This window comes from Numenius arquata, chromosome 31 (assembly GCF_964106895.1).
Source record: "Numenius arquata chromosome 31, bNumArq3.hap1.1, whole genome shotgun sequence".
Classification (NCBI taxonomy): domain Eukaryota; kingdom Metazoa; phylum Chordata; class Aves; order Charadriiformes; family Scolopacidae; genus Numenius; species Numenius arquata.
The window spans coordinates 1206803-1234737 of NC_133606.1; the positions used below are offsets into that span (position 1 = coordinate 1206803).

Here is a 27935-nt window from a genome sequence, read left to right on the forward strand (position 1 = left end):
CTGGGTGTCCCCACCCCTGCCGCGGTGGGCGTGGCCTCTCCATGCCCCGCCCCAAACCCACCGCCCCCCGGCGCCGAAGGGGCCCCGCCCCGGCCCCGCCCCCCCCATCGCCCCGCCGGACCCACAGTGAGTGGGGGGGGGGGGGGGGGGAGGGGGGGGGGGAACCCCTATGGACGCTCCCGCATCCCACAGACACCCCCGGACCCTATAGACCCCTACACACCCCATAGGTCCCCCGGGACCCTATAAACCCCTCTGCACCCTGTAGAGTCCCCCTGCACCCTATATACCTCCCCTGGATCCTATAGACCCCACCTGGAACCTATAGACCTCCCCCGTACCCTATAGACCCCTCTGCACCATATAGACCCCCCCAGACCCAAAAGATCCCCCCCTGCACCCTATAGACACCCCCACACACACCCTGGACCCTACAGATCCCTCCTGGGCCCCATAGATTTCTCCCTTCCCCCCTCCGGACCCTATAGATCCCCCCCCTCAGGGACATTGGTGCCTCCTCCCATAGATCCCCTCTGGGATCCCTGACCCCAGCCCTGTCCCCCTTGTCTCCTCATGTACCCTTGTCCCCCCGTGTCCCCTTGTCCCCCATGTTGCCGTGTCCCCTGTCCCCAGGACGCCGCCGAGGCTATCGCGCTCTCCAGGAGATCCGGCAGCTCCAGAAAAGCACTCGCCTCCTGCTGCGCCCTGCACCCTTCGCCCGCCTGGTGAGCACCCAGGGGGAGCCCCCCAAACCCCCAGGGGACCCCAAAAATCCCCCCAGGAACCCCCCCAAAACACCAACTGTCCCCCACCACTTCCCCCTCCAAATACCCTGGGGATGCCCCCACTGACCCCCCCAAAACCCCCAGGAGACCCCCAAATCCCCTGGGCCCCCCCAAGGGCCCCTCAAAGTCCCCAGAACTCAAAATCCCCCTAGAATCCCCTGGGATGCCCCACCCCCTCGGGACCCCAAATACCCCCCAGGACCCTCCCAAAACGCCCCTGGGACACCCCCAAATCCACCTGGGACCCCCCAGCACCTTTGGTCATTCCAAAACCCACTTCAGGGTGGGTCCCAGAGGGTGTTGGGGGGGTCCCAGGATGGATTTGGGGTCCTGGGAACCCCCAAACACCTCCCGGGACTTCCAAAATACCCTCTGGAGACTCCCAAAAACACCCCCGGATCCCCCAAACACCCCAAAACACCCCTGGGGGACCCCGAATTAATCCTAGGACCCCCAAAACCACCCCGGGGGACCCCAAAATACACCAGGGGACCCCAACCCTCCCAGGAGACCTCCAAAATCCACCCAGAGACCCCCATAATACCCCTGTGATCCCTTGATCCCCCCCAAAATCTCCTCTGGGCCCCCAGTGCCCCCTGGGACATCCCTGAGACCTCCCAAAATCCACCATGACCCCCCAAATCTCTCCTGGGTCTTCCAAAATGCCCCTCAGTCACTCCCCCAGGGGACCCCTCTGTCCCCACATCCCCAGCACTATCACAGCCCCCCTACGTCCTTGTCCCCCCACCATGATGCATGTCCCCTCCCCCTGTCCTTGTCCCCTCCCCACCCCCTGTGACGCCATGTCCTTGTCCCCACACAATGTCCTTGTGTGTCCCCCCCACCCCCTATGGGGCCTCTCAGGACGTGCTGTTCCCTGTGTCCTCTCCCCCACGGCGGCACTGTCCCCAATCCTGGGGTGACCCTGTTCCCATGGTGGTGTCCCTGTCCCCAGGGTGGTGTCCTCCCACCCCCATGGTGACACTGTTCCCCTGTCCCCATCCCCAGGGTGTCCCCCATGTCCCTATGGCCAGGGTGACCCTGTCCACATGGTGGTGTCCCCATCCCCCAGGGTGACAATCCACGGTGATGTTCCCATGTCACCTTGGGGTGGGATGTCCCTGTGTGTCCCCAGGGTGACACCCCAGGGTGTCCCCATCCCCAGGGTGGTAGTGTCCCCATGTCCCTGTCCCCAGGGTGTCCCCATGCCCAGGATGTCCCTGTGTCCCCATCCCCGAGATGTCCCCAAGGTGATGTCCCCATAGTGGTGTACCCCATGTCCGTGGTGTCGCTTGCCCTGGGGTGGAGTGTGCCTGGGTATCCCCAAGGTGACATCCCAGGGTGGTGTTCCCCATGTCCCCCACTCTTGGAGTGTCCCCATGTCCCCATCCCCAGGGTCTCCCCATGGTTGTGTCCCTGTGGCCCCACACTTGGGGTGTCCAAGTGTCCCTATGTCCCTGTCCCCGGAGTGTCCCTTGTCCTGGGTATCCGCATAGTGGTGTCCCCCATGTCCCTGGTGTCCCTTGTCCTGGCATGGGTGTTCCCATGCCTGGGGTGTCCCCAGGGTGACGGTGTCCCTGTGCCCAGCATGTCCCACGGGTGTCCCCAGAGTGGTGTCCCCCTGTCCCTGGAGTCTCTTTCCCTGGGGTAGGGTGTCCCCAGACTGCCCCCCTGGGTGTGCCCCTGCCCCAGGGTGTCCCCATGCTGTCACCCTGGCTGTCCCTGTGTCCCCAGGTGCGGGAGATCTGTCTCATCTTCACCCGGGGGGTGGACTACCGGTGGCAGCGCATGGCGCTGGTGGCCCTGCAGGAGGTGGGTGCTGGGGGGGGTCCCATGGGTGCTGGGGGGGTTTGGAGGGGTCCATGGGTGTGGAGGTCTCGGGCGGAGGGTCCCATGGGAGATGGGGGCAGTCCAGGAGGATCCAAAGGGTGCTCACGAGGGGGACACCACGAGTGCTTGGGGGGCATCTGGGGGGGTCCCATGCAAGCTGTGGGGTGTCTAGGAGGATCCCATGGGTGCTGGGGGGACTATTTTTGGGTGCTTGGGGGGGCATCTGGGGGGGTCCCATGGGAGCTGTGGGGGGTCTAGGGGTGCTTGGCGGTCTCGGGAGGAGGGTCCCATGGGAGCTGTGAGGGGTCTAGGAGGGTCCCATGGGTGCTCGGGGGGGACACCACGAGTGCTTGGGGGGCATCTGGGGGGGGTCCCATGGGTGCTGAGGGGGGGCTATTTTGGGGGGCATCTGTGGGATTCCCATGGGAGCTGTGAGAGGTCTAGGGGTGCTTGGCAGTCTCGGGAGGAGGGTCCCATGGGAGCTGTGAGGGGTCTAGGAGGGTCCCATGGGTGCTCGGGGGGGGATGCCACGAGTGCTTGGGAGGCATCTGGGGGGGTCCCATGGGAGCTGAGGGGAGTCTAGAAGGGTCCCATGGGTGCTGGGGTGGGCTATTTTGGGGGGCATCTGGGGGCATCCCATTTATGTTGGGAGGGATGTTTCTGCTCCCTCTGGGCTGGCTTTGGGGGGGTTCCCTGCTCCCCAGCGAGGCTGTTTTGGGGTGCAGGGGTGTGTGTCAGATTTTGGGGTGAAAGGAGGGGGTGTCAGATTTTGGGAAAGGTGGGGTGCAGAGCGGTCAGGTGCATTCCATCCTTCTGGGCTGGCTTTGGGGGTGGGGTGGGTCCCTGCTCCCCGGGGGAGGGGGGTTCTTTGCCCCCGGGGGGTGTGTATCAGGTTTTGGGGACCCCCCCGATGTTTTGGGGCACAGGCAGCAGAGGCCTTCTTGGTGCGGCTGCTGGAGGACGCCTACCTCTGCTCGCTGCACGCCCGCCGTGTCACCCTCTTCCCCAAGGACCTGCAGCTGGCCCGCCGCCTGCGAGGGCTGGAGTGGTGGGCCGGCTGAGGGGGACCCCCCCGGCACCCCCCAACACCCTTCCCTGAACCCCCCCCACCCATGGGGACCCCCTTCCGAAGACACCCTCCCCCCCCCAGCACCCCTCATCCTATCGGGGATCCTCCTAGTGGGGATGATATTGACCCCCACCATGGGGACACCCCCCTGGGACTCCCCACCCATGGGACCCCCCACGCCCCCATGAGGTCGTCCCGCCCCGCCATAGGGACCCCCTACCCTGACCCCCACACCCCCATGGGGACCCCCCTTCCTGAGAACCCTCTTCCTAGTGGGCATCATCCACCCCCTAGACCTAACACCCCCCCTCTGGAGACCCCCACCCTGACCCCTCACATGGGGACAGCCCCTTGTGGGGACACCCCCCATGACTTTGCCCCCTGCCTGTGGAGACCCCCACCCTCACCCCCACCACCCCTCAGCCTACTGAGGATCCTCCGTGCGGCAATAGCCCTCCCCCCACCCCCCATGGGGACACCCCCCTGTGACCCTCCCACACACCATGGGGACCCCTTTCCTGAGACACCCCCTGGGACCCCACCCTGTGACACCTCCCCAGCCCCTCATCCTATTGGGGATCCCCCTCCAATGGGGACCCCCTCATTGAGACTCTCCCCATGGGGCCCCCCCCAGGACCCTCACCCTAATGGTAACCCCCCTCTATCGCCCCCCCCCCCCCCCTTGGGAACCACCCTGAGCCCCCTCCCAATGAGGACCCCCCCAAGCACCCCTGTCTTATTGCAGAGCCCCCACCCTATTGGGGATCCGCCAAGAGATCCCCCCCAGGGACCCCCACCCTGTCAGGCCCCCCCCATAATGGGGACACCCCCAGGCACCAACTCCCACCCTTATTGGGCCCCCCACAATGGGTCCCCTCCAGAGATCCCCCCCCACCGCAACCGCCACCCTATTGGGGATTCCCCCCCCCGCGGTGTGACCCCCACCAGTAAATGTCTGTGTGTGTTCCCGGGTGCTGCTGACGTCATGGGGGAGCGGTGCCTCGGGGGGGCGGGGCTTGAGGGGGTGGGGCCTGCCCCCCACCCGCCCCCCCTCCCCACAATATAGGGGCTCCCCCGGGTCTCCCCCTCGGCCCGGGGCGATGGCGCTGGCTCTGCTGCTGCTGCTGTTACTGGTGTTACTGGTGTTACTGGCGGGGGGGATCCGGGGGGGGGCGTTGCACCTGCTCCACCCCCAGGGGGCGCTGCACCTGGCCCGCTTGGCGCGCGGGCACGGGCCCGTCCTGCGCATGCGGCTGGGGGGGCGAGGTGAGTGATGGGAGGGGGGCACCTCGATACCGACCCTCCCCACCCGGGGACCCCAGGCACCGCCCCTCCCCCCGCCCCCCCTTTCCGGGACCCCAAAACTGACACCTCACCTTAACATACAACCCCCGAAACCCCCAAACCTGCCCCTGGGGGCCCCAACCCTCTCTGCCCCCCCCAAGACTCGCAAACCTCCCCCCGATTTAGGGTGTACCCCCTCATTTTGGGGTTCCCCCATTTGTCCCCCCCCCCCATTTGGGGTGGCCCTCTGGTTTGGGTGCCCCCCCATTTGAGGTTCCCCTCCCCTTTGCCCAGCCCTCCCCCCCGTTTAGGTCTCCCCCCAGTTTTGGGGACCTCCCCATTTGCCTCCCCCCGATCTAGGCCCCACCCCCGTTTGGGGTCCCCTCTCTTCTAGGCCCCCCCCCCGATTTGCATGTCCTGCCCCACCTGGTTTGGGGCTCCCCCCGAAATTTTGGGATTCCCCCTATTTTGCTTTTGTGTTTCCCCGTGTCCCCCCCCCGATTTTGATCCCCCCTGTTTTGGGTTCCCCCAGCCCCTCTCCCCCCCCTACTTTGGTGTGTGTCCCCCCAGTGTCGGGGTCCCCTCTCTCCCCAGAGGTGCTGGTGCTGAGCTCGGTGGGGCCCATCCGGGAGGCGCTGGCGCGGCACTGGGGGGACTGGCTGGGGCGGCCCCCCAGTTACCTGGGTACGGGGCGCTATGGGGCGGGGGGGGCTATAGGGGGCAGCTACGGGGCTTGGGGCTCCTTATAGAGCTGGGGGGGGGGGTGTCTATGGAGTGGGGGGGTCTATGGGGCTGGGGATTTCTGTGGGGCGGGGGAGCTACGGGGCGGAGGGGGGGGCGTATGGGGGGTGTCCCTATGGGGTGGAGGGGTTCTATGGGGTTGGCGACGTGGGGGCTGTGGGTCCTGGGAGGCGGTGTGTGTGCTGGAGGGGGTCGCGGGGGGGGGGTCCCAGAGGGGTGACGTGTGTGCCGGGGGGGGGGGGGGGAGGCGGCTACAGCTGCTGAGGAGGGCGGTGGGGGTGACGTGGGTGCGGGGAGATCCCGGGGTGCCCCTGACCCGTGCCGCCCCCTCCAGGGTCGCTGGTGTCGCGGGGGGGCCGGGACCTGGCGCTGGGCGCCCCCTCCCCCGGCTGGCGGCGGCAGCGGGGGGCGGCGCGGGCGGCCCTGGCGCGCGCCGGGGGGGGGGCGGCTGCGGGACCTGCTGCGGCGACAGGCGGGGGCCCTCTGCGCGGTGAGCACCCCGAAATTTCCCCCCCCGCATCCCGAAACCTGCATCCCGAAACTCCCCCGCACCCCAAACCTCCCGCCCGCACGCCGAAATCCACCCCCGCACCCCAAAACCTGCACCCCGAACCCCCCGCACCCTGAAATCCACCCCCGCACCCCAAAACCTGCACACCAAACCCCCCGCACCCCAAAAAAACTCCGTACCACAAAGCCTGCACCCCGAAACCTGCACCCTAACCCCACACACACCCCGAAACACCCCCGCAACCTGCACCCTACCCCCCGCACCCCAAAACCTGCACACTGAACCCCCAAACCCACCCCTGCACCCTGAAATAATCCCCCACATCTCCAAAATACCCCCCCGCACTCCAAACCCTGCACCCCAAGAATAACCCACACACACACTCAGACCCTCACCCCCAAAACACACCCCCCGCACCCAAAACAATGCCCCCTCACACCCCAAAACCTGCACCCCAAAAGGTCCTGCCACACCCCAACCCCCCACCCCAAAAATCACCCCACACCTTGAAATCCACCCTCAGATCCCAAAAATAACCCCCGCACCCAGAAATCACGCCCTACACCCCAACCCCCGCCTTGCACCCCAAAATTCAACCACCACAACCCAACCTTCCCTGCACCCCAAAAACGGCACCCCCTGCACCCCAAACCCTGCACACACACCTGCACCCCAAAATCACTTAGAGCCACCCCAAGATCACCCCAGGGACCCCCAAATTCCCTCTGGGACCCCCCACTGCCCCCCTGGGCACCCCCAAAACTCCCTTAGGTCTCCCCCTATATCCCCCCGGGTCACCCCAACACCTGCTTAGGGCCCTCCAAAGGGCTTGCCAAAACCCTCTTATGGACCCCAGATCCCCCCCAATACCCCCCACAGGCACCCCAAAACCCCCTTATACTCCCTGGGACACCCCAAAACCCTCTTAATGCCCTCCTGTAGCCCTCTGTGACCCCCAAACCCCCTTAGGGATCCCCAGTACCCCCCATGGACACCCCAACCCCCCCCGGGCCCCCTCAGACCCCTTTAGGTACCCACTTGCCCCCCCCAATCCCCTTAGGGACCCCAAACCCCCCCTGGGGACCCCAGTGCCACCTTGGGGACCCTGAAAACCCCCTTAGAGCTCCCCCTATATCCCCCTAGGTCACCCCAAAACCCTTTAAGGACCCCAATAACTCCCTTAGAGCCCCCCAAACCCTCTAGTACCCCCCAATACTATATCCCCCCTAGAACACCTCAAACCCACTTAGGGCCTCCCAATGTGCTTCAAGGGGCTCCCCAAGACCCTGTTAGGGATGCCAGACCGCATTGGGCCTCCCGATACTACCTATGGGCACCCCAAAACCCTCTTGCTTCCCCCCTCCTGTATCCCTCTGCCACCCCGCAAAACCCCTTAGGGAGCCTCTAAAGCTCCCCCCACCTCCCCCAATACCCTCCATGGGCCCCCAAAACCCCCCTAGGGCCCTCCTATATCCCCCTGGGAACTCCTTTTAGGGACCCCAATACCCCCCCCAAACCTAGTTAGGGCCTACCACTGTCCCCCTAGGGATCCCTAAAAACACCCTTAGGGCCTCCCTATATCCCCCTAGGACACCTCAATGCCCCTTAGGGATGCCCAAACCCTCTTAGAGCCCCTCAATACCCCCTCGGGTCCCCCCAACCCCTCCCCTGGACTCCCCAAATTCTCCCTGGAGATGCCCAAAACCCCCTTAGGGCCCCCTAATACCTTCCATGGGAACCCCAAAACCTCCTTAAAGCTCCCCTCTTAATTATCCCCAAACCCTCTAGGTCCCCCAGTACCTCCTTTGACCCCTTGGACCCACAATGCCCCCCTGGGGACCACCAGTACCCCCCTTAGGGCCCCCCCAGTACCCTCTTCAGGTATACCAACACTTCCCTAGGACCCCCCAAAATCCCCTCGGAGCCCCCAGTACCCTCCTTAGGGATCCCCCAAACCTCCTTGGGCCTCCCAGTACCTCCCTGGGGACCCCCACATCCCCCTTAGGGACCCGCCTAGGACATCCCAAAACCCCCTTTAAGGGACCCCAAAGCCCCCTTGGGGTCCCCCATACCCCCTTGGGGACCCAAATGCCCTCTCTTGATCACACCCCCACCCCCAGGAGCTGCGTTCCCACGGGGGAGCCCCCCTGGACCCCTTTGAGGTTTTCGCCTTCCACACTTGCAGCACCATTGGCCGCCTCCTCTTCGGGGAGCTGGTGGGGACCCAGGCGTCCGGGGGGGAACCAGGTGTTCGGGGGGGACCCGGAAGTTCAGGGGGACCCTGGTGTCCAGGGAGGAACCAGGCATTCGGGGGGGGGGGGGACCGAGGCATTCAGGGGGGAACCAGGAGTTCAGGAGGGACCCAGGTGTCCGGGAGGGGATCCAGGGGGACTCAGTTGTCTGGGGGGGAATTCAGGAGTTCAGGGCGGGCAGGAGTTTGGGGAGGACCAGAAGAGGAGACCCAGGCGTGTGGGGCTATGTATAGGGCGGGGGGGGAGGGGGGGGGGAGGGGAGGGGGGAAGATGTTTGGGTTCTGGGGGGGGACCCACACGTTTGGGAGGAGACCCAGGCATCCGGGCCACCCAGATGCCCCCTGAGGAGGAGGTCCGGGACTTCACCCACTGTGTGATGGAGCTGCTGGAGGTGTGGGGCAGGGCCAGCGTCCGGGCCCTCGACCTGCTGCCCATCCTGCGGGTGAGCCCTATGGGGGCTATACAGCCCCAGGCGGGGTGCTATATGGGGCTGGAGGAGTATATGGGGCTGGGGGGGGCACGGTGGGAGGGAGGCAGTTATAGAGTCGATGTGGGGCTGAGAACAGGGTTTCTAGGATCTATGAGGGCCTTGGAGGGGTCTATATTGGGCTGGGGAAGGGCTATATAGCCCTGGGAGGCTGTGTTATAGGGTCTATATGCAGCTGGAGGGGGGGGAGGGGGTTGGGGACAGGGTTTCCAGGATCTATATGGGACTGGGAGGGGGTCCCTATGGGCCTGGGCAGGAGCTATATGGCCCTGGAAGAGTATTATAGGGCCTATATGGGGCTGGGGAGGGGCCTATGGCCCTGGGAGGGGGCATTATAGGGTCTATATGGGACTGGGGAGGGGCTATATGGGGCTAGGGGGTATTTATATGGCCTTGGGGTGGATGTATAAGGGCTGGGGATATAGGGTCTATATGGAGCTGGGTCTATATGGGGTTGGGGGTCGGGGAGGGGCAGTTATGGCGCAGGGGGTCAAGGAGTCTATATGAGCTGGGGGAGTCTATAGGGCTGTGGGGAGAGTCTGTATGGTCTGGGAGGGTGCCCTATAGAGGCTATAGGGGCCAGGTGGAGAGGCAGCTATAGGGTTTATATGGGGCTGAGGGGAGTTATAGGGCACCTATCGGGGAGCTACAGGGAGATCTATAGGGCTGGGGGGTGGTCCCTATGGGGTCCATATGTCACCAGGTCTTGCCCAACCCGGGGCTGCGGGAGCTGCTCCGCCTCGTCCAGCGCCGCGACACCTTCGTGGAGGCCCAGATCCGGCGGCACGAGGTCAGGAGGGACTCAGGTGTTCGGGGGGGACACAGGCATTTGGGGGACCCAGGTGTTTGGGGGGGCCCAGGCGTTCAAGGAGATGCAGGCATTCAGGGAGAACCCAGGCATTCAGGGGGACCCAGGTGTTCAGGGGGTCTCCATGCATTTGGGGGGACCCACATGTTCGGGGCGTACCGAGGTGTTTGGGGGACCCAGTTGTTGGGGAGGGACCCAGGCGTTTGGGGGACCCATGTGTTCAAGGAGGACCCAGGCGTTCAGGGGAGACCAACGCATCTGGGGGGACCCAGGCATTTGGGGGGGACCCAGGTGTTTGGGGGGACCCAGGCATCCAGTAGGGAATGACTCCTGTCCCTGCAGGAGTGCCCATCGCCCCCAGGGGACACGGTGCTGGCGGCGCTGCAGGGAAGGGACCCAGGCGTCCGGGGGGGTCCCCTCAGCCCCCCCCGCCTCCACATGGCCCTGGTCGACCTCTTCATCGGGGGCACCGAGACCACGGCGGCCGCCCTCACCTGGGCCATCGCCTTCCTGCTGCACCGCCCCGAGGTGCTACGCGTGTGTCACCCCCAGGTCCCCACGAATGTTCTCAGGGGGTCTTGTGTCCCCAGTTGTGTCCTCTGTGTCCCCTTTGTCCCCCTCCCCGTGGCCATTACCACCCCCTTGCATTGCCTCAATGTGCCACATGCATGTCACAGCCATGTCCACATCCCCACACATGTCCCTGAGTCCCCATGAGTGTCCCCAGGGGGTCTGGTGTCCCCGGTTGTGTCCTCTGTGTCCCTCTGTCCCCCTCCCCATGGCCATCACCACCCCCCTGCACCACCTTAAGGTGCCACATGCATGTCACATCCATGTCCGTGTCACCACACTTGTCCCTGAGGGGTGTGTCTTTTGTCCCCATGAATGTCCTCACGGTCCCATGTCCCCACCTATGTCCTATATGTCCTTCTTGTCCCCCTCCCTGTGGCCATCACCATCTCCCTGTACCACCTCAAGGTGCCACACGCATGCCACTGCCATGTCTGCATCCCCACGCCTGTCTTCAAGTCCCCAGGGGTGCCCCCAAGGAATCCCATGTCCCTACCCATGTCCTACACGTCTCCCGTGTCCCCCTCCCTGTGTCTATCACCCTCCCCTTGCACCACCCCAAGGTGCCACACACATGCCACAGCCACACACGTGTCACATCCATGATCCATGCAGCTCCTTTGTCCCCCTCGTTGCCACTGGGTCCCCCTCCAGGGTGGGACACCCCCACACATGCGATGCCCCATGACACATGTGTCACCCCATGAGGCAGTGACACGCCTGTGACACATGTGTCCCCAGCTGCAGGCACAGCTGCGGGAGGAGCTATGGCAGGAACTGGGTTCCACTGGGACCCCTGAGCCGGGGGACACCGGACGCCTGCCCCTCCTTCACGCCACCATCACCGAGACCCTGCGCCTCTGCCCCCCTGCCCCACTGGCCCTGCCCCACTGCGCCCTCCGCCACACCAGGTACGGCCAATAGAAACCAGTATGGAACAGTATAGATGAGCGTGTATGAGTATGAACCACCATGACCCACTATGGACCAGTAGGAACCACTGGGCATCAGGTTGCAGCACTGTGCACCCATGTGTTTTGAACCAGTATGGACCAGTTTAGATGAGGATGGACCAGTATAGATGAGCAGGTACTAGTATGAACCACCATAGACCAGTGGGAACCACTGGGGGCATCTGATAGCAGCACTGCACACCAAAATGCATCAGTGTTTTGTACCAGTATAGACCAGTATGAACCAGTTTAGATGAGTATGGACCAGTACAAGCCAGCATAGACAAGCGTGTACTAGTATGAACCAGCATGATCCATTATAGACAGTTATGAACCACTGGGCATCAGGTTGCAGCACTGCACACCAATGTGTATCAGTGTTTTGAACTTGGACCACTATAGACCAGTACAGGCCAGTATGGACTAGAATGAACCACTATAGACCAGCAGAGCATTCTAAGTAGGGCCTCATAGGCTCCAGGAGATCCCAGTGCAGGCCAGGAAGTCCCAGTAGGCCCCAGTATGTCCCAGTAAGACCCAGTAGACTCTTACAGACCCCAGCAGAGTGCAGTAGGCCCCATGAAGTCCCGGTACATCTCAGTAGGCCCCAGCAGTTCCCAGCAGGCCTCAGTAGACACCAGTACATGCCAGTAGGCCCCAGTAGGCTCGGGGTGGTCCCAGTACATCCCAGTAGACCCTGGCAGGCCCCAACAGGACCAAGTAGACTCCAGTAGCCCCAGTAGAGTCCAGCAGGTCCCAATAGGCCCAAGCAGACCTCATCAGGCCTCAGCAGACTCCAGTAGGCCCCAGTGGATCCCAGTAGACCTTGACAGACCTCCATAGCCCCAGTAGGCCCAGGAAATGCCAGCAGAACCCAGTATGTCCCAGGAGGTCCCAGTAGACCGCAGCAAAGCCCACTGGACCCCAGCAGGCCCCAATGGACCCCAGTGGGCCCCAGTAGGTCTCAGTGGGCCCCGGTAGGCACAAGGAGGTCCCAGTAGGCCACAGTAGATCCCAGGAGGTCTCAGTAGGCCCCAGTACATCCCAGTAGGCCCCAGTAGATCTCTGTAAACATCAATAGACCCCAGTAGGCTCAGGGAAGTGGCGGTACATCCCGGTAGACTCTAGAAAATCCCAGGAAGGCCTCAGTAGATCCCAGTAGACCTCAGCAGAGCCCACTAGGCCCCAGCAGATCCCAGTAGGCCCCAGCAGAACCTAGTAGGCCCCAGCAGAGTCCAGTATGGCCCCAGAAGACCCCAGTAGGTCCCAACAGACCTCAGCTAAGCCCCAGCAGAACCCAGTATGGTGCAGTAGGCCCAAACACAGCCCCCAGGAAGTCCCAGCAGGTTCCAGTAGATCCTACCAGGTCCTAGTAGGTCCCACTAGGCCCCAGTAGAGCCCAGCAGGTCCCAGTAGAGCCCCAGTTCTCCCCAGTATGTCCCAGTAACCCCAGCAATGCCTGTCCTCTCAGTATTGGTGGGATCCCAGTGCCGGCTGGCTCCATACTGGTCCCCAACCTGCTGGCAGCCCACAGGGACCCTGACACCTGGGACCACCCCGAGGACTTCCTGCCCGGTACGCCCAGATGCTGGGGTCCCCTCCCAGATGCCTGGGTCCCTTGAACCCCTTGGGGTGGGTCCCTTCCCTGGATTGCTGAGGTCCCCTCAACCCCTTTGGGTGGGTTCCTCCAGACACCTGGGTCCCCTGAACCCCTTGGGGTGGGTGCCCTGCCCAGACCCCTGGGTCCCCTCCTGACCTTCCGGATCCCCTGACCCCTCTGTGGGTGGGTTCCCCTGAAAGCCTGGGTCCCATCCCAGACGCTCAGGTCCCCTGACCCCCTTGTTCCCCCAGAGCGGTTCCTGGCCCCAGGGGCCCCCTCCCGTGCCCTCCTGCCCTTTGGCTGTGGGGCCCGATCCTGCCCGGGGGAGGGGCTGGCACGGGCCGAGCTCTTCGTCTTCCTGGGCTGGATCCTGCGGGAATTCCGGCTGGAGCCTCCCGCAGCAGGGGAGGGGGCACCCGGGCTAGGGGGGTCAGGCGGCACCGTCCTGCGACCCCCGCCCTTCCGCCTCCGGCTGCTGCCCTGCCTGCCCCCTGCCTAAGTGCACCTGGGGGGGGGCTGGTGGAGCACCCCCGCGTTGCAAAGCACCTCTGGGTGCTTTGGGCTTCCTGGCTCCCCAGAGGTTCACCCCTGGGTGCTAGGGGGTGCATCTCTGAGTGCCTGAAGCTGCACCCCTGGATTTGTGCAGATGCACCTGAGTCCCAGGGCTGCACCCCTGGACCTTTTTGCCTGAGGGTGCACCCGTGGGTGCCTGGGTCCTCCCCAGTGCCCAAGTCCTCCTGCTGCTTGCATCTCTGGAAGCCTGGGTGCCCTCCTACCCCCCCGACGCCGGAGTTCTCTGGGGTCGAGGGGGTTCCGGGCAGCTTTTATTTCACTCCCCTCCTCTCCAATAAAAGCTTCGCCTCTGACCTCCCCCCCCCCCCATCAAGTCCCGCCTCCTTCCTGGGTACTGCCCGGACACCCGGGTCCCCTCAGTCACGCTGTGGCCGCAGCTTCATCTCGGTGAAGGGGATGGAGAACTCAAAGCCTTTCCAGGGAAACCAGTTGATGCCCTGGGGAGAGCAAGGGGGAGTCCATCAGACACTATGGATCTCTTATAAATACCCTATAGACCCCTACACATCCCTATAGACCCCTCTAAAGCCCCTATTGAACCCTGCAGAACCCTATAGACCCCCTATAGAATCCTATAGAGCCCCTACAGAACACCACAGAACCCTTCAGAACTCTATAGAACCCATATAGAGCCTTACAGAACCCTACAGAGTGCCTACAGAGCCCTACAGAACCCCTATATGGGCCCTAGAGCTCTGCCCCAGGCCCTATCACCTATATGGGGGCATCTGGGGCTCACCTCTATAGGGTTCTGGGCCCTATGGAGCCGGTAGGGCACATGACCTGCATAGCTCCTTAGAGCCCCTGTCACCCATAGGAGTACCCCCTCTCCCCCCCTTCTTTAGCACCCCTATGGGCCTCATCGGTACCTGCTGCTGGGGACAGTGCCATACGGGCCTTTGCTCTATAGTTCCCCTTTAGGTACTCCCCCCCATAGGACATCCTCCCCCATAACCCCTATAGGACTTCCTATAGTTGCTATAGCCCTGTTAGAGGTCCCCTTGTGACCTCCATGGGACCCTCCATGTCCCCTCTAGACCTCTGTAGAGACCCCAACCCCACTCTGGCCCCACTGTCTCTCTCCACTTGCTCTGTATGGCCCCATATAGGTCCCCCACAGCTCCTCTAGGTCCCACATGGCCTCTATAGATGACTTTATGTCCCCTATACACCCTCTATGCCCCCTTTAGACCCCTTCATGGTCCCCTCTGTCCCCATCAGCACCCTCTAGTCCCCCCTATGGAGTCCTACAAGTCCCCTATGGTGCCTATAGCCCCCCTATGGCCCCTATAGCCCCCCTATGGCCCCTATAGACCTCATTATGCCCATCTTATGTGCCCTATTATGCACACTTTAGCCCCACTAGCCCCCTTTAGTCCCTCTGCTACAGGTCCTGTATAGGTCCCTAGCCCCTATAGCCCCCCTATGGACCCTCCACTATAGGTCCCCTATGGTGCCTACAGCCCTTATTATGTCCCCTATACATTCTAGCCCCATCAGCCCCCTCTAGTCACCCCCTATGGCTCCTGTAGGTCCCCTATAGTGCCTGTAGCCCTACTATGGCCCCTATAGACCCGATTATGGTCCTCTCTGTCCCCCATTAACCGCACTCTGGCCCCATCAGCCCCCTCTAGCAGTGCACCCCCAGAGGTGCCCTACAGGTGCCATCCCCTATAGCGTGCCTGGTGGTGGCGGGGGGTGCCGTAGCGCCCGTTGAGGTTGGCGTAGTGGCAGTTGTGGTACCACCAGGCCCCGGCGTAGGCGACAGCGCAGGGTCGGGGGCGGCCCCGGGGGTCCCGGTCCCGCGTGGAGAAGGGGCTGCCAGCGTGGTAGGAGAGCGCATCCCCTGTGGGATATCCTCATCAGACCCACAGGGACCCCCCCGGAACCCACAGGGGTCTCCCACCCAGGGTCCCCCCCTGTCAGAGCTCGCAGACACTCCCCCCCCCAGGACCTCCCCCCCGGGACTCACAGGGACTCCCCTCCACCAGGAACATTCCCAGAGTCCCCCCCAGTGGTCCGGAGACCCCCAGTCCCCCATGAGGACCCCCCAGGGACTCCCTGAGATGCCCTTCCCCTAGCAATGCTCCACTCCGGGGACATACCCCCATGGTCCACGGACCCCCTCAGGACCTACAGGGACACCCTCCCCCTCAGCAACTCCTCCCAGCAGACCCCCAGGGACACCACACCCCTCCCGGGAACCCCCCAATGTCAATAATCAGGAGACATCCAGCCCCCCCGGCCCCGCCCAGGGATTTACCCCCACCTAAGGACCCTCAAGAACCTTCCCAGTGAACCCCCAGGGACACACACACCCCCTGGAAATGATCTGCAGACCCCAGACACACCACTCCCCCTGGGCCCCCCAGGGAACCCCAGTGCCAAGGGACCCTCAAGACCCCACAAGGGATCCCCCCCCACCAGGGACACCCCACTGTCACCAATGGTACAAAGACCCCCAGACACCGCACCGGAGCCCCCTTCAACACTCACCCTCAAACCCCAGGGACATCCTCCTACCCCCAAGGACCCCCAAGAACCTTCCCAGTGACCCCCCCAGGGCTTCCCCATTGGTCTGGAAACCCCCAGACACACCCCCAGGGCCCCCCAGTGCCACTGGATGTCCAAGACCCCCCCCTAAGGAGTCCCCACCAGGGACTTCCTCCCAATGGTTCGGAGACCCCCAGAATGCCCCAAGGACCCCCCCGCCCCGAGACCCACTCTCAAATCCCCAGCCCTCCCCCCGCCAATGGTCTGGAGACCACCAGACCCACATGCCCCCCCCAGGAAGACCCTCGGACATCCCCCCCTCAGTGAAGCCCCCAGCCAGGGCCCCCCCCAGGCATCCCCTCCATCAGACCCCCAGGGATACCACCACCCCCCTTGGGAGCCCCCCAGTGTCAATGACCTGGAGATCTCCTCAGGGACCCTCCTCAGACCCTCACAGAGACCCTCAGGGATACCCCTCACAGGAATCCCCCCAGAATGGTCCAGAGACCCCCAGACCCCCCTGGGTCCCCCTCCAGGGACCCCCTTGGACTCCCCCCAGGGACCTCCCCGTTGTCTGGAGACCCCCAGACAACCCACCAGGGCCCCCCAAGACCTCCTCAAGGTCCCCTCCCCCCCAGGGACACTCAGGGATCCCCCTAATGGTTGAGACACCCCCAGACTCCCCCCCCCCCAAGGGACCCCTCAGGATTCCCCCCTCAGACTGTCCAGAGACCCCCCCAGTCGTCTGGAGACCCTCAGACATCTCCCCAGCCCCCCCGCCCAGGGCCCAGGGACACACACACCCCCCCCCAGACCCCCATACCACTCCAGTGTTCCAGACAGATAGCCCCAGACCCCCGCCCAGGACCATCCCAGGGACCCCCAAGGCCTTCATAGAACCCCCTTCATGGGCCAAGGGACCCCCAAGGACACCCCCCCAGGACCCCTCCAAGACCACTCAGGACCCCCCAAGACCCCTCCAGAGACCCCCAGGACCCCCCAGGTGCCCCCAAGACCCCTCATGGTGGGTTGCCCGTGGACGACCAAGACTTTTAATGGGCCAAGAGACTCCCAAGAACCCCTCCAGAGACCCCCAGGACCCCTCAAGAGACCCCCAGGACCCCCCAGGTGCCCCCAAGACCCCTCATGGTGGGTCGCCCGTGGACGACCAAGACTTTTAATGGGCCAAGAGACTCCCAAGAACCCCTCCAGAGACCCCCAGGACCCCTCAAGAGTCCCCAGGACTCCTCAGGCCCCCTTCATGACCCAAGAGACCCCCAAGATCCCTCCAGGGACTCCCCAAGATCCCTCCTAGTGTCCTCCCTATGGGCCAAGAGACACCCAAGACCCCTCAAAGACACCCCAGAACACCCTCCCCTGGGACCTCCCAAACCCCCCCCAAGACCCCTCCAGGATGCCCCAGGACCCTCCAAGGCCCTTCCAGGACCATCCAAACCCCATCCAGGACCCCTCAAGATCTCTCCAGAGTCCTCCCAAGACCCCTCAGGAACATTCCAGATCCCCCCCAGAACACCTCAAGACCACTCAGGGACTCCTTTCAAGGCCCAAGAGACTCCCAAGACCCCTCCAGGAGCCCCCAAAACCCCTCTAGGGACCCTGAGGACCCCTCAAGAAACCCCAAGACCCCTCATGGCAGAAGGACCTGTGGACCTCCAAGACCTTTCACTGACCTGGAGTTACAACCAAGACCCCTCAAGAGCCCCCAAGACCCTTCAGGGACTCCTTTCATAGGCCAGCAGACCCCCAAGAACCCTCTGGTCTGGGACCACCAAGATCCCTTCCAGGGTCCTCCCCATGGGCCAAGAGACCCCCAGGACTCCCCCGAGACCACTAAGGACCCCCAGGTGCCTTCCATACCAGCAGTGCCACTGTAGGCGCCAAGGTGGAGACGATAATGGTCCTCAGGGCCGGCAATGGCAAAGTCACGGTAGCGGGCGAAGGCAGCATCCCACGGCGTACGGAGATCCACCCGCAGCTCCGTGGGGGTCCCAGCCGTCAATGCATGCAGCGCCTCGTTCCCTGCGGCCCCCATGCCTGCATCTGGCCACCGCCACCCACCAGATGCCTGGGTACCTCCCTGGTCACCCACCCAAGCCCACCCGGATGCCTGGGTCCTCTCCAAACACCCACCATGATGTCTGTGTCCCCTCCCTGGGTGCCCGAGTCCCTTCCTGGAGAGCCCACCCAAGCCCACCTGGACACCCAGGTCCTCTCCAAAAACCTACCTGGACACCTGGCTGCCCTCCAACACCCACCCTGATGCCTGGGTCCTCCCCTGGGCACCTGAGTCCCTCCCTGGAGCCCACCCAAGCCCATCCAGGAGCCTGAGTCCCCTCCAAAATGCCACTCAGACACCTGAGTCCCTCCCTGGTCACCCACCCAAAAGGCCACCCAGGTGCCTAGGTGCCCTCCAAAGACCCACATCGGATCACCTGGATGCCTGGGTCCCCTCCCTTGAGACCACCCAGACACCTGGTCCCCTATCCTCGATGCCTGGGTCCTCACCAAGCCAGAACTCCCCGGTGACGTTGCCGAAGCCGTGGGCGTAGGCCACCCACCCCCGCCAGAAATCAGTGCTCCCGTCCTGGCGGCGCTGGAACACCTTGGGGGGGTGGGGGTCAGGACAGGGCCCAACACCCCACTGACCCCCCCACTGACCCCATAGAGATCCCCAGACACTCCCAGTGCCCCTCCCAGGCCCCCCACTAACCCCAGTTCCCTCCCCAGACCCCCCCGATGCTCCCCATAGAACACCCAAGAGCCCCCCATTGCACCCCAGAACTCCCCACTGCCCTCCCATAGACACCCCCCTAGACTCCCCCCCCAGTGTCGCCCAGTATCCACCAATGATTCATCCACTGCCCCTCAATAGAACCTTCCCAATCCCCCACTGCCCCCCCCGACCCCCATGTCCCCTCCAGACTTCCCTAGTGCCCCCCACAGAACCCCCCCAGATCACCCAGACCCCCCCACTGACTCCCATTCCTCCCTCAGACCCCCCCAGTGCCCCCTATAGAAGTCCCAGACCCCTCCATTGCCTCCCTTTACCACCCAAGTCCCCCAATAAAACTCCATGTAAGTCCCCAAGTCCCCCTGTAAAACCCCCTATATCCCCCCATTCCCACCCCATAGAAGTCCCCCGGCTTTTCCCAGTGCCTCCCAGTGCCCCTCAGTCCTCCTGTTGCCCTCAAGTCCCCCGTTTCCCTCCATAAAACCCCCTATAAGCCCCTATAGAAGCCCCCCAGCCCCTTCCAGTGCCCCCCAGTTGCCCCACCAGCCAGCCACCGCCATCAGTCTCCATGTCACAGAAGACCCGCAGGGGTCTCCCAGGGTCTCCCCCAAGGAAGATGATGGTCTCGCGTGAAGGCCCCGGCCCATTCAGCTGCTCCTCGGCACAGTCCCGGGGGTGCGGGTGGGGAAGGGGAGCTGGGCGGGGGGCGGGCAGAGGGACACAACAAGGGGTGTGGGGATCCAGGCATCCAGGTGCCCCTCACCCAGGGACCCAGCACCTCCCCCACCACCCAGGGACCCAGGCGTCCGAGTGCCCCCCACCCATGGACCCAGCACCTCCCCCATCACCCAGGGACCCAGGCGTCCAGGTGCCCCCCCACCCAGGGACCCAGGCACCCAGGTGCCCCCCAACCCAGGGACCCAGTTCCCCCCCCGAACCCAGGGACCCAGGCTTCTGGCTCACGGGTGTCAAAGGTGGTCTCCAGGGGAGTGGGAGGGCTGTCCCCACCCCGGCCCCACAGCTGCAGCACATAGCGCCCCGATGGCTCCAGGCCCCACAGCTGATGGGACGTCACCTCAGGGGGCAGCCGCAGTGTCTGAGGGGAGGGACAGGAGGGTATTGGGGTCCCCAAGGAGGTACTGGGGTACCCCCATGGGCTATTAGGCATCCCCCAAGGTCATATTGGGGTGCTCCTAGGGGCTACTAGGGGTCCCACAAGGGATATTTGCATCCCTGAGTAATTATTGGGGTTCCACAAGTCATTATTGGGATCCCCAAAGGTATGTCAGGGTCCTGGGGGGGAATTGGGGTGCCCTAAGGGGGTATCAGGGCACCCACAAGAGATATTGGCATGCATGGGGGGATATTGGGATCCTCTGGGTGTTATTGGGGTCCCCAGGGTTGTTACTGGGTTGCTCAAGGGGATATTGAGGTTCCAGGGGGAGTATTGGGATGTCCTAAGGGGGTATTAGGGCTCCTACAAGGGATACTGGGGCTCACGGGGGAATATTGGGATCCCACAAGGGGTCCTTGTGAGGGGAGGGGAATTGGGTGCCTCCAGGGGGGGTGTTGGAGTCTCCAGGGGGGTTACTGGAGTCCCCAGGGGATATCAGGGTCCCCAGGGCATTATTGCCATAGGGTTTTGGGGTGCTTTGGGGTGGGGGGTGGGTGTCGTTACCTGCTGGGGTCCCCCGGGGGGGCCGTAGATGAGGTCATAGCCATCAGGGGGGACACGGGGGGGTGCCCAGTGTAGCCGGGCACTGCGGGGCCACACGGTCCCCACCCAGAGGGTCCCCGGGGCACCTGCACAGGGGAGGGGTCAGCTGCTGACACACCCCAGCCCGCCAAGGACCCGCCCACCCCCTTGCTCCCCCAATCAGACACACACACCCCAGTCCCACAGAAATCCCCATGGACACCCCCCATGGCCAGACCCCCTGTAGCACCCCAGGGTCCCCCACCCACAGCCCTCAGAGGATGCTCTCCACCAGGGATCCCCCAGCCAGGACTCCAACGCACCATCCCTCCAAACAACCATCCAACCATCAACCGTCGAACAGTCAGCCATCAACCGTCCAACTATCCAATTGTCAGCCATCCAACCATGAACCATCAGTTGTCCAATTGTCCAACCAACCATGCAAGTGTCCAGCATCAACCATCCACCCATCTATCCAACTGTACATCCACCCTTCCAACCCTCCAACTGTCCAACCATCCAACCATCTAACAGTCCATCCATGAAACCCCCAGTCATCCGTCCACCCATCCAACTGTCAACTCAACCACCCAACTGTCAAACCAGCCAATCTCCCTCCATCAATAAAACCACCCGCCCATCTTTCCAACCATCTATCAAACCATCTGTCCTGCCAGCCTTTCATCCATCCAACCAACCTTTCATCCAACCACCCATCCACCCATCCATCCAACCCTCCATTGTCCATCTGTCTGTCCAACTAACCTTCAGTCCATCCATTCATTCAACCAACTAATACATATCCATCCATCCTTTGTCCACACACCCATCAGTCTGTCATTCCATCCCTCCAACCTTCATCTCTCATCCCTCCATCAATCCCACACTTGGTACCAAGAATTTGGTCCAATTTCCCACTGTTCCATGGATCCATCCAGCTAAGGATTCACCCAGTCATCCAAACAGCCAAAATATCAAAGAAGCAACTTCCTTCCTTCCTTCCTTCCTTCCTTCCTTCCTTCCTTCCATCCATCCACCCACCCAACCTTCCATCAATCCATCCACGCAATCCTCCAACCATGCACGCACCCATCCCATCATCCAGACCCTCCTTAGAACCCAAGAGATGTTCCCAGTTCCCACAAGACCTAAAGGACCAGGACGGGCCTTGCCCAAACTCCTGCCACCACCCCAAAACCAGCCCTTAAAGGGGACACAGCAATGGTCCACAGCCCACTCACCTGTGACAGCATCAGTGGAGATGGGGCCCAGATGTTTCCGACCCCACACCCCGTACAGGTTGAACTTGTAGCGCTGGGACGGGGACAGCCCAGGCACGGTCACCGTGCGCAAACCACCGTCCACAGGCAGCACCTGCGGCTGCCCTTGGGCATCCCTGTACTGCACCGTGAAGGAGTCAAAGGTGCCCTCGGCGACGCTCCACTCCAGCTGGACAGACTCAGGGGTGACGTGAGGGGCCATGAGCTCGCCCAGGCGGGGCTGGGAGGGTGAATTCTCCTTTTGTGGAGCTGGGGCTGCAAAAGAGAGGACGCAATGAAGAGCATAAACATCAACCCATCCATCCATCCATCGGTTCAACAACCAACCATTCCTCTAACCATCCGTCAATCAACCCATGCCACCATCCATCCCTCCTCCATCCCTCCATCCAACTGTCTCTCTCCATCCATCCATCATCCTTCCATCCATCCAACCATGTGTCCTTGCATCCAACCAATAAGCCATCCAGCCACCCATATCCCCCCAGTCTCTTCAAACTTCCATGCACCCATCCATCTCTCCATCCCTCCATCCCTCCACCCACCCAACCTTCCATCGATTAATCCACCTATCCATCCACTCAACATTCTTTCTATCCATCCTTCCATCGAATAATCAATCCATCCAACCCAGCCAACCTCCCATCCATCCATCCATCCACCCACCCAACCTCCCATCTATCTATCCACCCAAACTTCCATCCAATAATCCATCCACCCATCCAACCTTCTTTCTATCCATCCACCCAACCTTCCATCCATTAATCCATCCATCCATCCATCCTTCCATCCATCCATCCAACTTTTCATCCATCCATCCTTCCATCCATCCTTCCATCCCTCCATCCAAGCAAACATCTTTCATAAACCTCTCCCTCCATCCCTCCAACTTTGTCTGCTCCATCCAACCCCAGTCAGCATCTGAGAGATGTTCCCATTTCCCACAAGGCCAAAGAGACCATGATGGGCGGAGCCCCAGCTCCTGCCACACTTCAAAACCAGTGCCCAAAGGCAACATAGACCGATCCAGAACACGCCCTCACCTGTAATGGTGTCAAGTGAGATGGGACCCAAACGTTTCTGCCCTGACACACCATACAGGTAGAAATTGTAGCGGTGAGACGGTGACAGCCCAGGCACAGTCACCGTGTGGGACGATCCGTCCACAAGCAGTGACTCAGGCTGCCCTTGGGCATCCCTGTACTGCACCGTGAAGGAGTCAAAGGTGCCCTCGGGGACACTCCACTCCAGCTGGATGGAGTCAGAGGTGATGTGGGAGGCGGTGAGGTTGCCAAGGCGGGGCTGAGATGGTGCCATTTCTTGTTGTGGCACTGGGGCTGTAACAGCGAGATATGCAGGATGTAAACATCCATCCATCCATCCATCCCTCCCTCCCTGCTCCATCCCTCAGTCCATTCACCCTAGCTCTGAAACTGCTAAAATCCCATCCACGTTCCATCCTTTCAGAAATCCCACAAGCTACCCACGCTTCCCCTAATTCAGCCAGCCATCATGCCATCAAGACACCCTTCCATACAACCATCTACTTCTCTCTTCACCCATTCAAGCAATGAAGTGCCCTTCTGTCTCTCCACCCATCCATCCATCCATCCATCCATCCACATCTCTGCCCATGCCTCGGTCCCTCTGTCCATCTGGCCGTCCCTCCAACACTCCACCCTTGCATGCTCCTATCCCTCCCACCATCATCACTCAAGAGACATTCCCAGCGGCAAAAAGGACAAACACACCCAGGACCAAGCTCCTGCCCCACACCAAACCCACTTCCAAAGGGGACAGAGCTGGGCCTCTAACATGACCTCACCTGTGACGGCGTCCGTGGAGATGGGGCCCAGACGTTTCCGACCCCACACCCCGTACAGGTTGAACTTGTAGCGCCGGGACGGGGACAGCCCAGGCACGGTCACCGTGCGCAAACCACCGTCCACGGGCAGCACCTGCGGCTGCCCTTGGGCATCCCTGTACTGCACCGTGAAGGAGTCAAAGGTGCCCTCGGCGACGCTCCACTCCAGCTGGACGGACTCGGGGGTCACCTGGGAGGCCCTGAGCTCGCCCAGGATCGGCTGCGACGGTGGCTCTTCCTCTGGCTCGGCCGCACCTGCAACACAGAGGGCACAATGCAGAGCAGCAACATCTACACCTCCGTCCATCTATCCGTCCATCTATTCATCCACCTTCGTGCACCTCTCTATCGATCCTACCGTCCATCATAGCACCCCTCTCTCCACGGACCCTTCACCATCCAACAGTCCTTCAATCCACACTTCCATTCGACCACCCAACCAACCAGACACTCCTTCATCCCTCCAAACAGCCAGCCAGCCAGCCAGCCTGCCCAACATCCAACCACACAACCACCCACCTACCCATTTGTCCACTCAACTCCATGTCCACACAACCAGCCAATGACTTTATCAGGTCAAAGACACACACACACACTCACAACCTTTCATCCATTCTTCCGCCTCTCCGTCCAGGCAACCAATCAACCAAGCAGCCAGCCAGCCATTCTTCGGTCATCCCACTACACATATAGTATTCCATCCTTCCATCCCCGCACCAATCCCTACATACACCCACTCAACCACCCATCCAAAGCCCATCCATCCACCCAATCCTGCCTCCGTACAACCATTCAGTGAAATTCAGTGAAATCCAAACCGTAAGTGCAGCTCTGAAACTGCTAAAATCCCATCCACATTCCATCCTTTCAGAAATCCCACAAGCTACCCACGCTTCCCCTAATTCAGCCAGCCATCATGCCATCAAGACACCCTTCCATACAACCATCTACTTCTCTCTTCACCCATTCAAGCAATGAAGTGCCCTTCTGTCTCTCCACCCATCCATCCATCCATCCATCCATCCATCCACATCTCTGCCCATGCCTCGGTCCCTCTGTCCATCTGGCCGTCCCTCCAACACTCCACCCTTGCATGCTCCTATCCCTCCCACCATCATCACTCAAGAGACATTCCCAGCGGCAAAAAGGACAAACACACCCAGGACCAAGCTCCTGCCCCACACCAAACCCACTTCCAAAGGGGACAGAGCTGGGCCTCTAACATGACCTCACCTGTGACGGCGTCCGTGGAGATGGGGCCCAGATGTTTCCGACCCCACACCCCGTACAGGTTGAACTTGTAGCGCCGGGACGGGGACAGCCCAGGCACGGTCACCGTGCGCAAACCACCGTCCACGGGCAGCACCTGCGGCTGCCCTTGGGCATCCCTGTACTGCACCGTGAAGGAGTCAAAGGTGCCCTCGGCGACGCTCCACTCCAGCTGGACGGACTCGGGGGTCACCTGGGAGGCCCTGAGCTCGCCCAGGATCGGCTGCGACGGTGGCTCTTCCTCTGGCTCGGCCGCACCTGCAACACAGAGGGCACAATGCAGAGCAGCAACATCTACACCTCCGTCCATCTATCCGTCCGTCTATTCATCCACCTTCGTGCACCTCTCTATCGATCCTACCGTCCATCATAGCACCCCTCTCTCCATGGACCCTTCACCATCCAACAGTCCTTCAATCCACACTTCCATTCGACCACCCAACCAACCAGACACTCCTTCATCCCTCCAAACAGCCAGCCAGCCAGCCAGCCCGCCCAACATCCAACCACACAACCACCCACCTACCCATTTGTCCACTCAACTCCATGTCCACACAACCAGCCAATGACTTTATCAGGTCAAAGACACACACACACACTCACAACCTTTCATCCATTCTTCCGCCTCTCCGTCCAGGCAACCAATCAACCAAGCAGCCAGCCAGCCATTCTTCGGTCATCCCACTACACATATAGTATTCCATCCTTCCATCCCCGCACCAATCCCTACATACACCCACTCAACCACCCATCCAAAGCCCATCCATCCACCCAATCCTGCCTCCGTACAACCATTCAGTGAAATTCAGTGAAATCCAAACCGTAAGTGCAGCTCTGAAACTGCTAAAATCCCATCCACGTTCCATCCTTTCAGAAATCCCACAAGCTACCCACGCTTCCCCTAATTCAGCCAGCCATCATGCCATCAAGACACCCTTCCATACAACCATCTACTTCTCTCTTCACCCATTCAAGCAATGAAGTGCCCTTCTGTCTCTCCACCCATCCATCCATCCATCCATCCACATCTCTGCCCATGCCTCGGTCCCTCTGTCCATCTGGCCGTCCCTCCAACACTCCACCCTTGCATGCTCCTATCCCTCCCACCATCATCACTCAAGAGACATTCCCAGCGGCAAAAAGGACAAACACACCCAGGACCAAGCTCCTGCCCCACACCAAACCCACTTCCAAAGGGGACAGAGCTGGGCCTCTAACATGACCTCACCTGTGACGGCATCCGTGGAGATGGGGCCCAGACGTTTCCGACCCCACACCCCGTACAGGTTGAACTTGTAGCGCCGGGACGGGGACAGCCCAGGCACGGTCACCGTGCGCAAACCACCGTCCACGGGCAGCACCTGCGGCTGCCCTTGGGCATCCCTGTACTGCACCGTGAAGGAGTCAAAGGTGCCCTCGGCGACGCTCCACTCCAGCTGGACGGACTCGGGGGTCACCTGGGAGGCCCTGAGCTCGCCCAGGATCGGCTGCGACGGTGGCTCTTCCTCTGGCTCGGCCGCACCTGCAACACAGAGGGCCCAATGCAGAGCAGCAACATCTACACCTCCGTCCATCTATCCGTCCGTCTATTCATCCACCTTCGTGCACCTCTCTATCGATCCTACCGTCCATCATAGCACCCCTCTCTCCATGGACCCTTCACCATCCAACAGTCCTTCAATCCACACTTCCATTCGACCACCCAACCAACCAGACACTCCTTCATCCCTCCAAACAGCCAGCCAGCCAGCCAGCCCGCCCAACATCCAACCACACAACCACCCACCTACCCATTTGTCCACTCAACTCCATGTCCACACAACCAGCCAATGACTTTATCAGGTCAAAGACACACACACACACTCACAACCTTTCATCCATTCTTCCGCCTCTCCGTCCAGGCAACCAATCAACCAAGCAGCCAGCCAGCCATTCTTCGGTCATCCCACTACACATATAGTATTCCATCCTTCCATCCCCGCACCAATCCCTACATACACCCACTCAACCACCCATCCAAAGCCCATCCATCCACCCAATCCTGCCTCCGTACAACCATTCAGTGAAATTCAGTGAAATCCAAACCGTAAGTCCAGCTCTGAAACTGCTAAAATCCCATCCACGTTCCATCCTTTCAGAAATCCCACAAGCTACCCACGCTTCCCCTAATTCAGCCAGCCATCATGCCATCAAGACACCCTTCCATACAACCATCTACTTCTCTCTTCACCCATTCAAGCAATGAAGTGCCCTTCTGTCTCTCCACCTATCCATCCATCCATCCATCCATCCACATCTCTGCCCATGCCTCGGTCCCTCTGTCCATCTGTCCATCCCTCCAACACTCCACCCTTGCATGCTCCTATCCCTCCCACCATCATCACTCAAGAGACATTCCCAGCGGCAAAAAGGACAAACACACCCAGGACCAAGCTCCTGCCCCACACCAAACCCACTTCCAAAGGGAACAGAGCTGGGCCTCTAACATGACCTCACCTGTGACAGCATCCGTGGAGATGGGGCCCAGACGTTTCCGACCCCACACCCCGTACAGGTTGAACTTGTAGCGCCGGGACGGGGACAGCCCAGGCACGGTCACCGTGCGCAAACCACCGTCCACGGGCAGCACCTGCGGCTGCCCTTGGGCGTCCCTGTACTGCACCGTGAAGGAGTCAAAGGTGCCCTCGGCGACGCTCCACTCCAGCTGGACGGACTCGGGGGTCACCTGGGAGGCCCTGAGCTCGCCCAGGATCGGCTGCGACGGTGGCTCTTCCTCTGGCTCGGCCGCACCTGCAACACAGAGGGCCCAATGCAGAGCAGCAACATCTACACCTCCGTCCATCTATCCGTCCATCTATTCATCCACCTTCGTGCACCTCTCTATCGATCCTACCGTCCATCATAGCACCCCTCTCTCCACGGACCCTTCACCATCCAACAGTCCTTCAATCCACACTTCCATTCGACCACCCAACCAACCAGACACTCCTTCATCCCTCCAAACAGCCAGCCAGCCAGCCAGCCCGCCCAACATCCAACCACACAACCACCCACCTACCCATTTGTCCACTCAACTCCATGTCCACACAACCAGCCAATGACTTTATCAGGTCTA

General features: G+C 61.7%; 3 protein-coding genes across 3 annotated transcripts in view; 2 read left to right on the forward strand and 1 right to left on the reverse strand.

Annotated features, from left to right (window-relative positions):
* Positions 1-41: 41 nt before the first annotated feature.
* CENPA (centromere protein A) lies at positions 42-3676 on the forward strand. The gene is made up of 4 exons (XM_074165079.1): positions 42-126; positions 634-725; positions 2520-2597; positions 3542-3676. Exons 1-4 carry the CDS (start codon positions 42-44, stop codon positions 3674-3676), a joined length of 390 nt encoding a protein of 129 aa, XP_074021180.1.
* Positions 3677-4784: 1108 nt separating this feature from the next.
* LOC141476404 (steroid 21-hydroxylase-like) lies at positions 4785-13749 on the forward strand. The gene is given in 11 exon segments (XM_074165080.1): positions 4785-4950; positions 5563-5652; positions 6044-6144; positions 6146-6199; positions 8341-8436; positions 8807-8914; positions 9663-9749; positions 10110-10295; positions 11079-11248; positions 12762-12865; positions 13142-13749. Coding segments are annotated over 11 exon segments (1410 nt in total). The 3' UTR covers positions 13390-13749.
* Positions 13750-13819: 70 nt separating this feature from the next.
* Positions 13820-27935, reverse strand: part of TNXB (tenascin XB) — a 43139-nt gene continuing 29023 nt past the window's right edge. The window contains exons 22-34 of the mRNA XM_074165088.1: positions 27312-27599; positions 26049-26331; positions 24785-25078; positions 23513-23806; positions 22731-23024; positions 21649-21942; positions 20387-20511; positions 19591-19804; positions 19252-19406; positions 18483-18579; positions 17835-17996; positions 15146-15309; positions 13820-13900 (exon numbers count right to left, since the gene is read on the reverse strand). Of these exons, the coding sequence (XP_074021189.1) occupies positions 13820-13900; positions 15146-15309; positions 17835-17996; positions 18483-18579; positions 19252-19406; positions 19591-19804; positions 20387-20511; positions 21649-21942; positions 22731-23024; positions 23513-23806; positions 24785-25078; positions 26049-26331; positions 27312-27599 (2745 nt within the window). The remainder of the gene's footprint in view (positions 13901-15145; positions 15310-17834; positions 17997-18482; positions 18580-19251; positions 19407-19590; positions 19805-20386; positions 20512-21648; positions 21943-22730; positions 23025-23512; positions 23807-24784; positions 25079-26048; positions 26332-27311; positions 27600-27935) is intronic.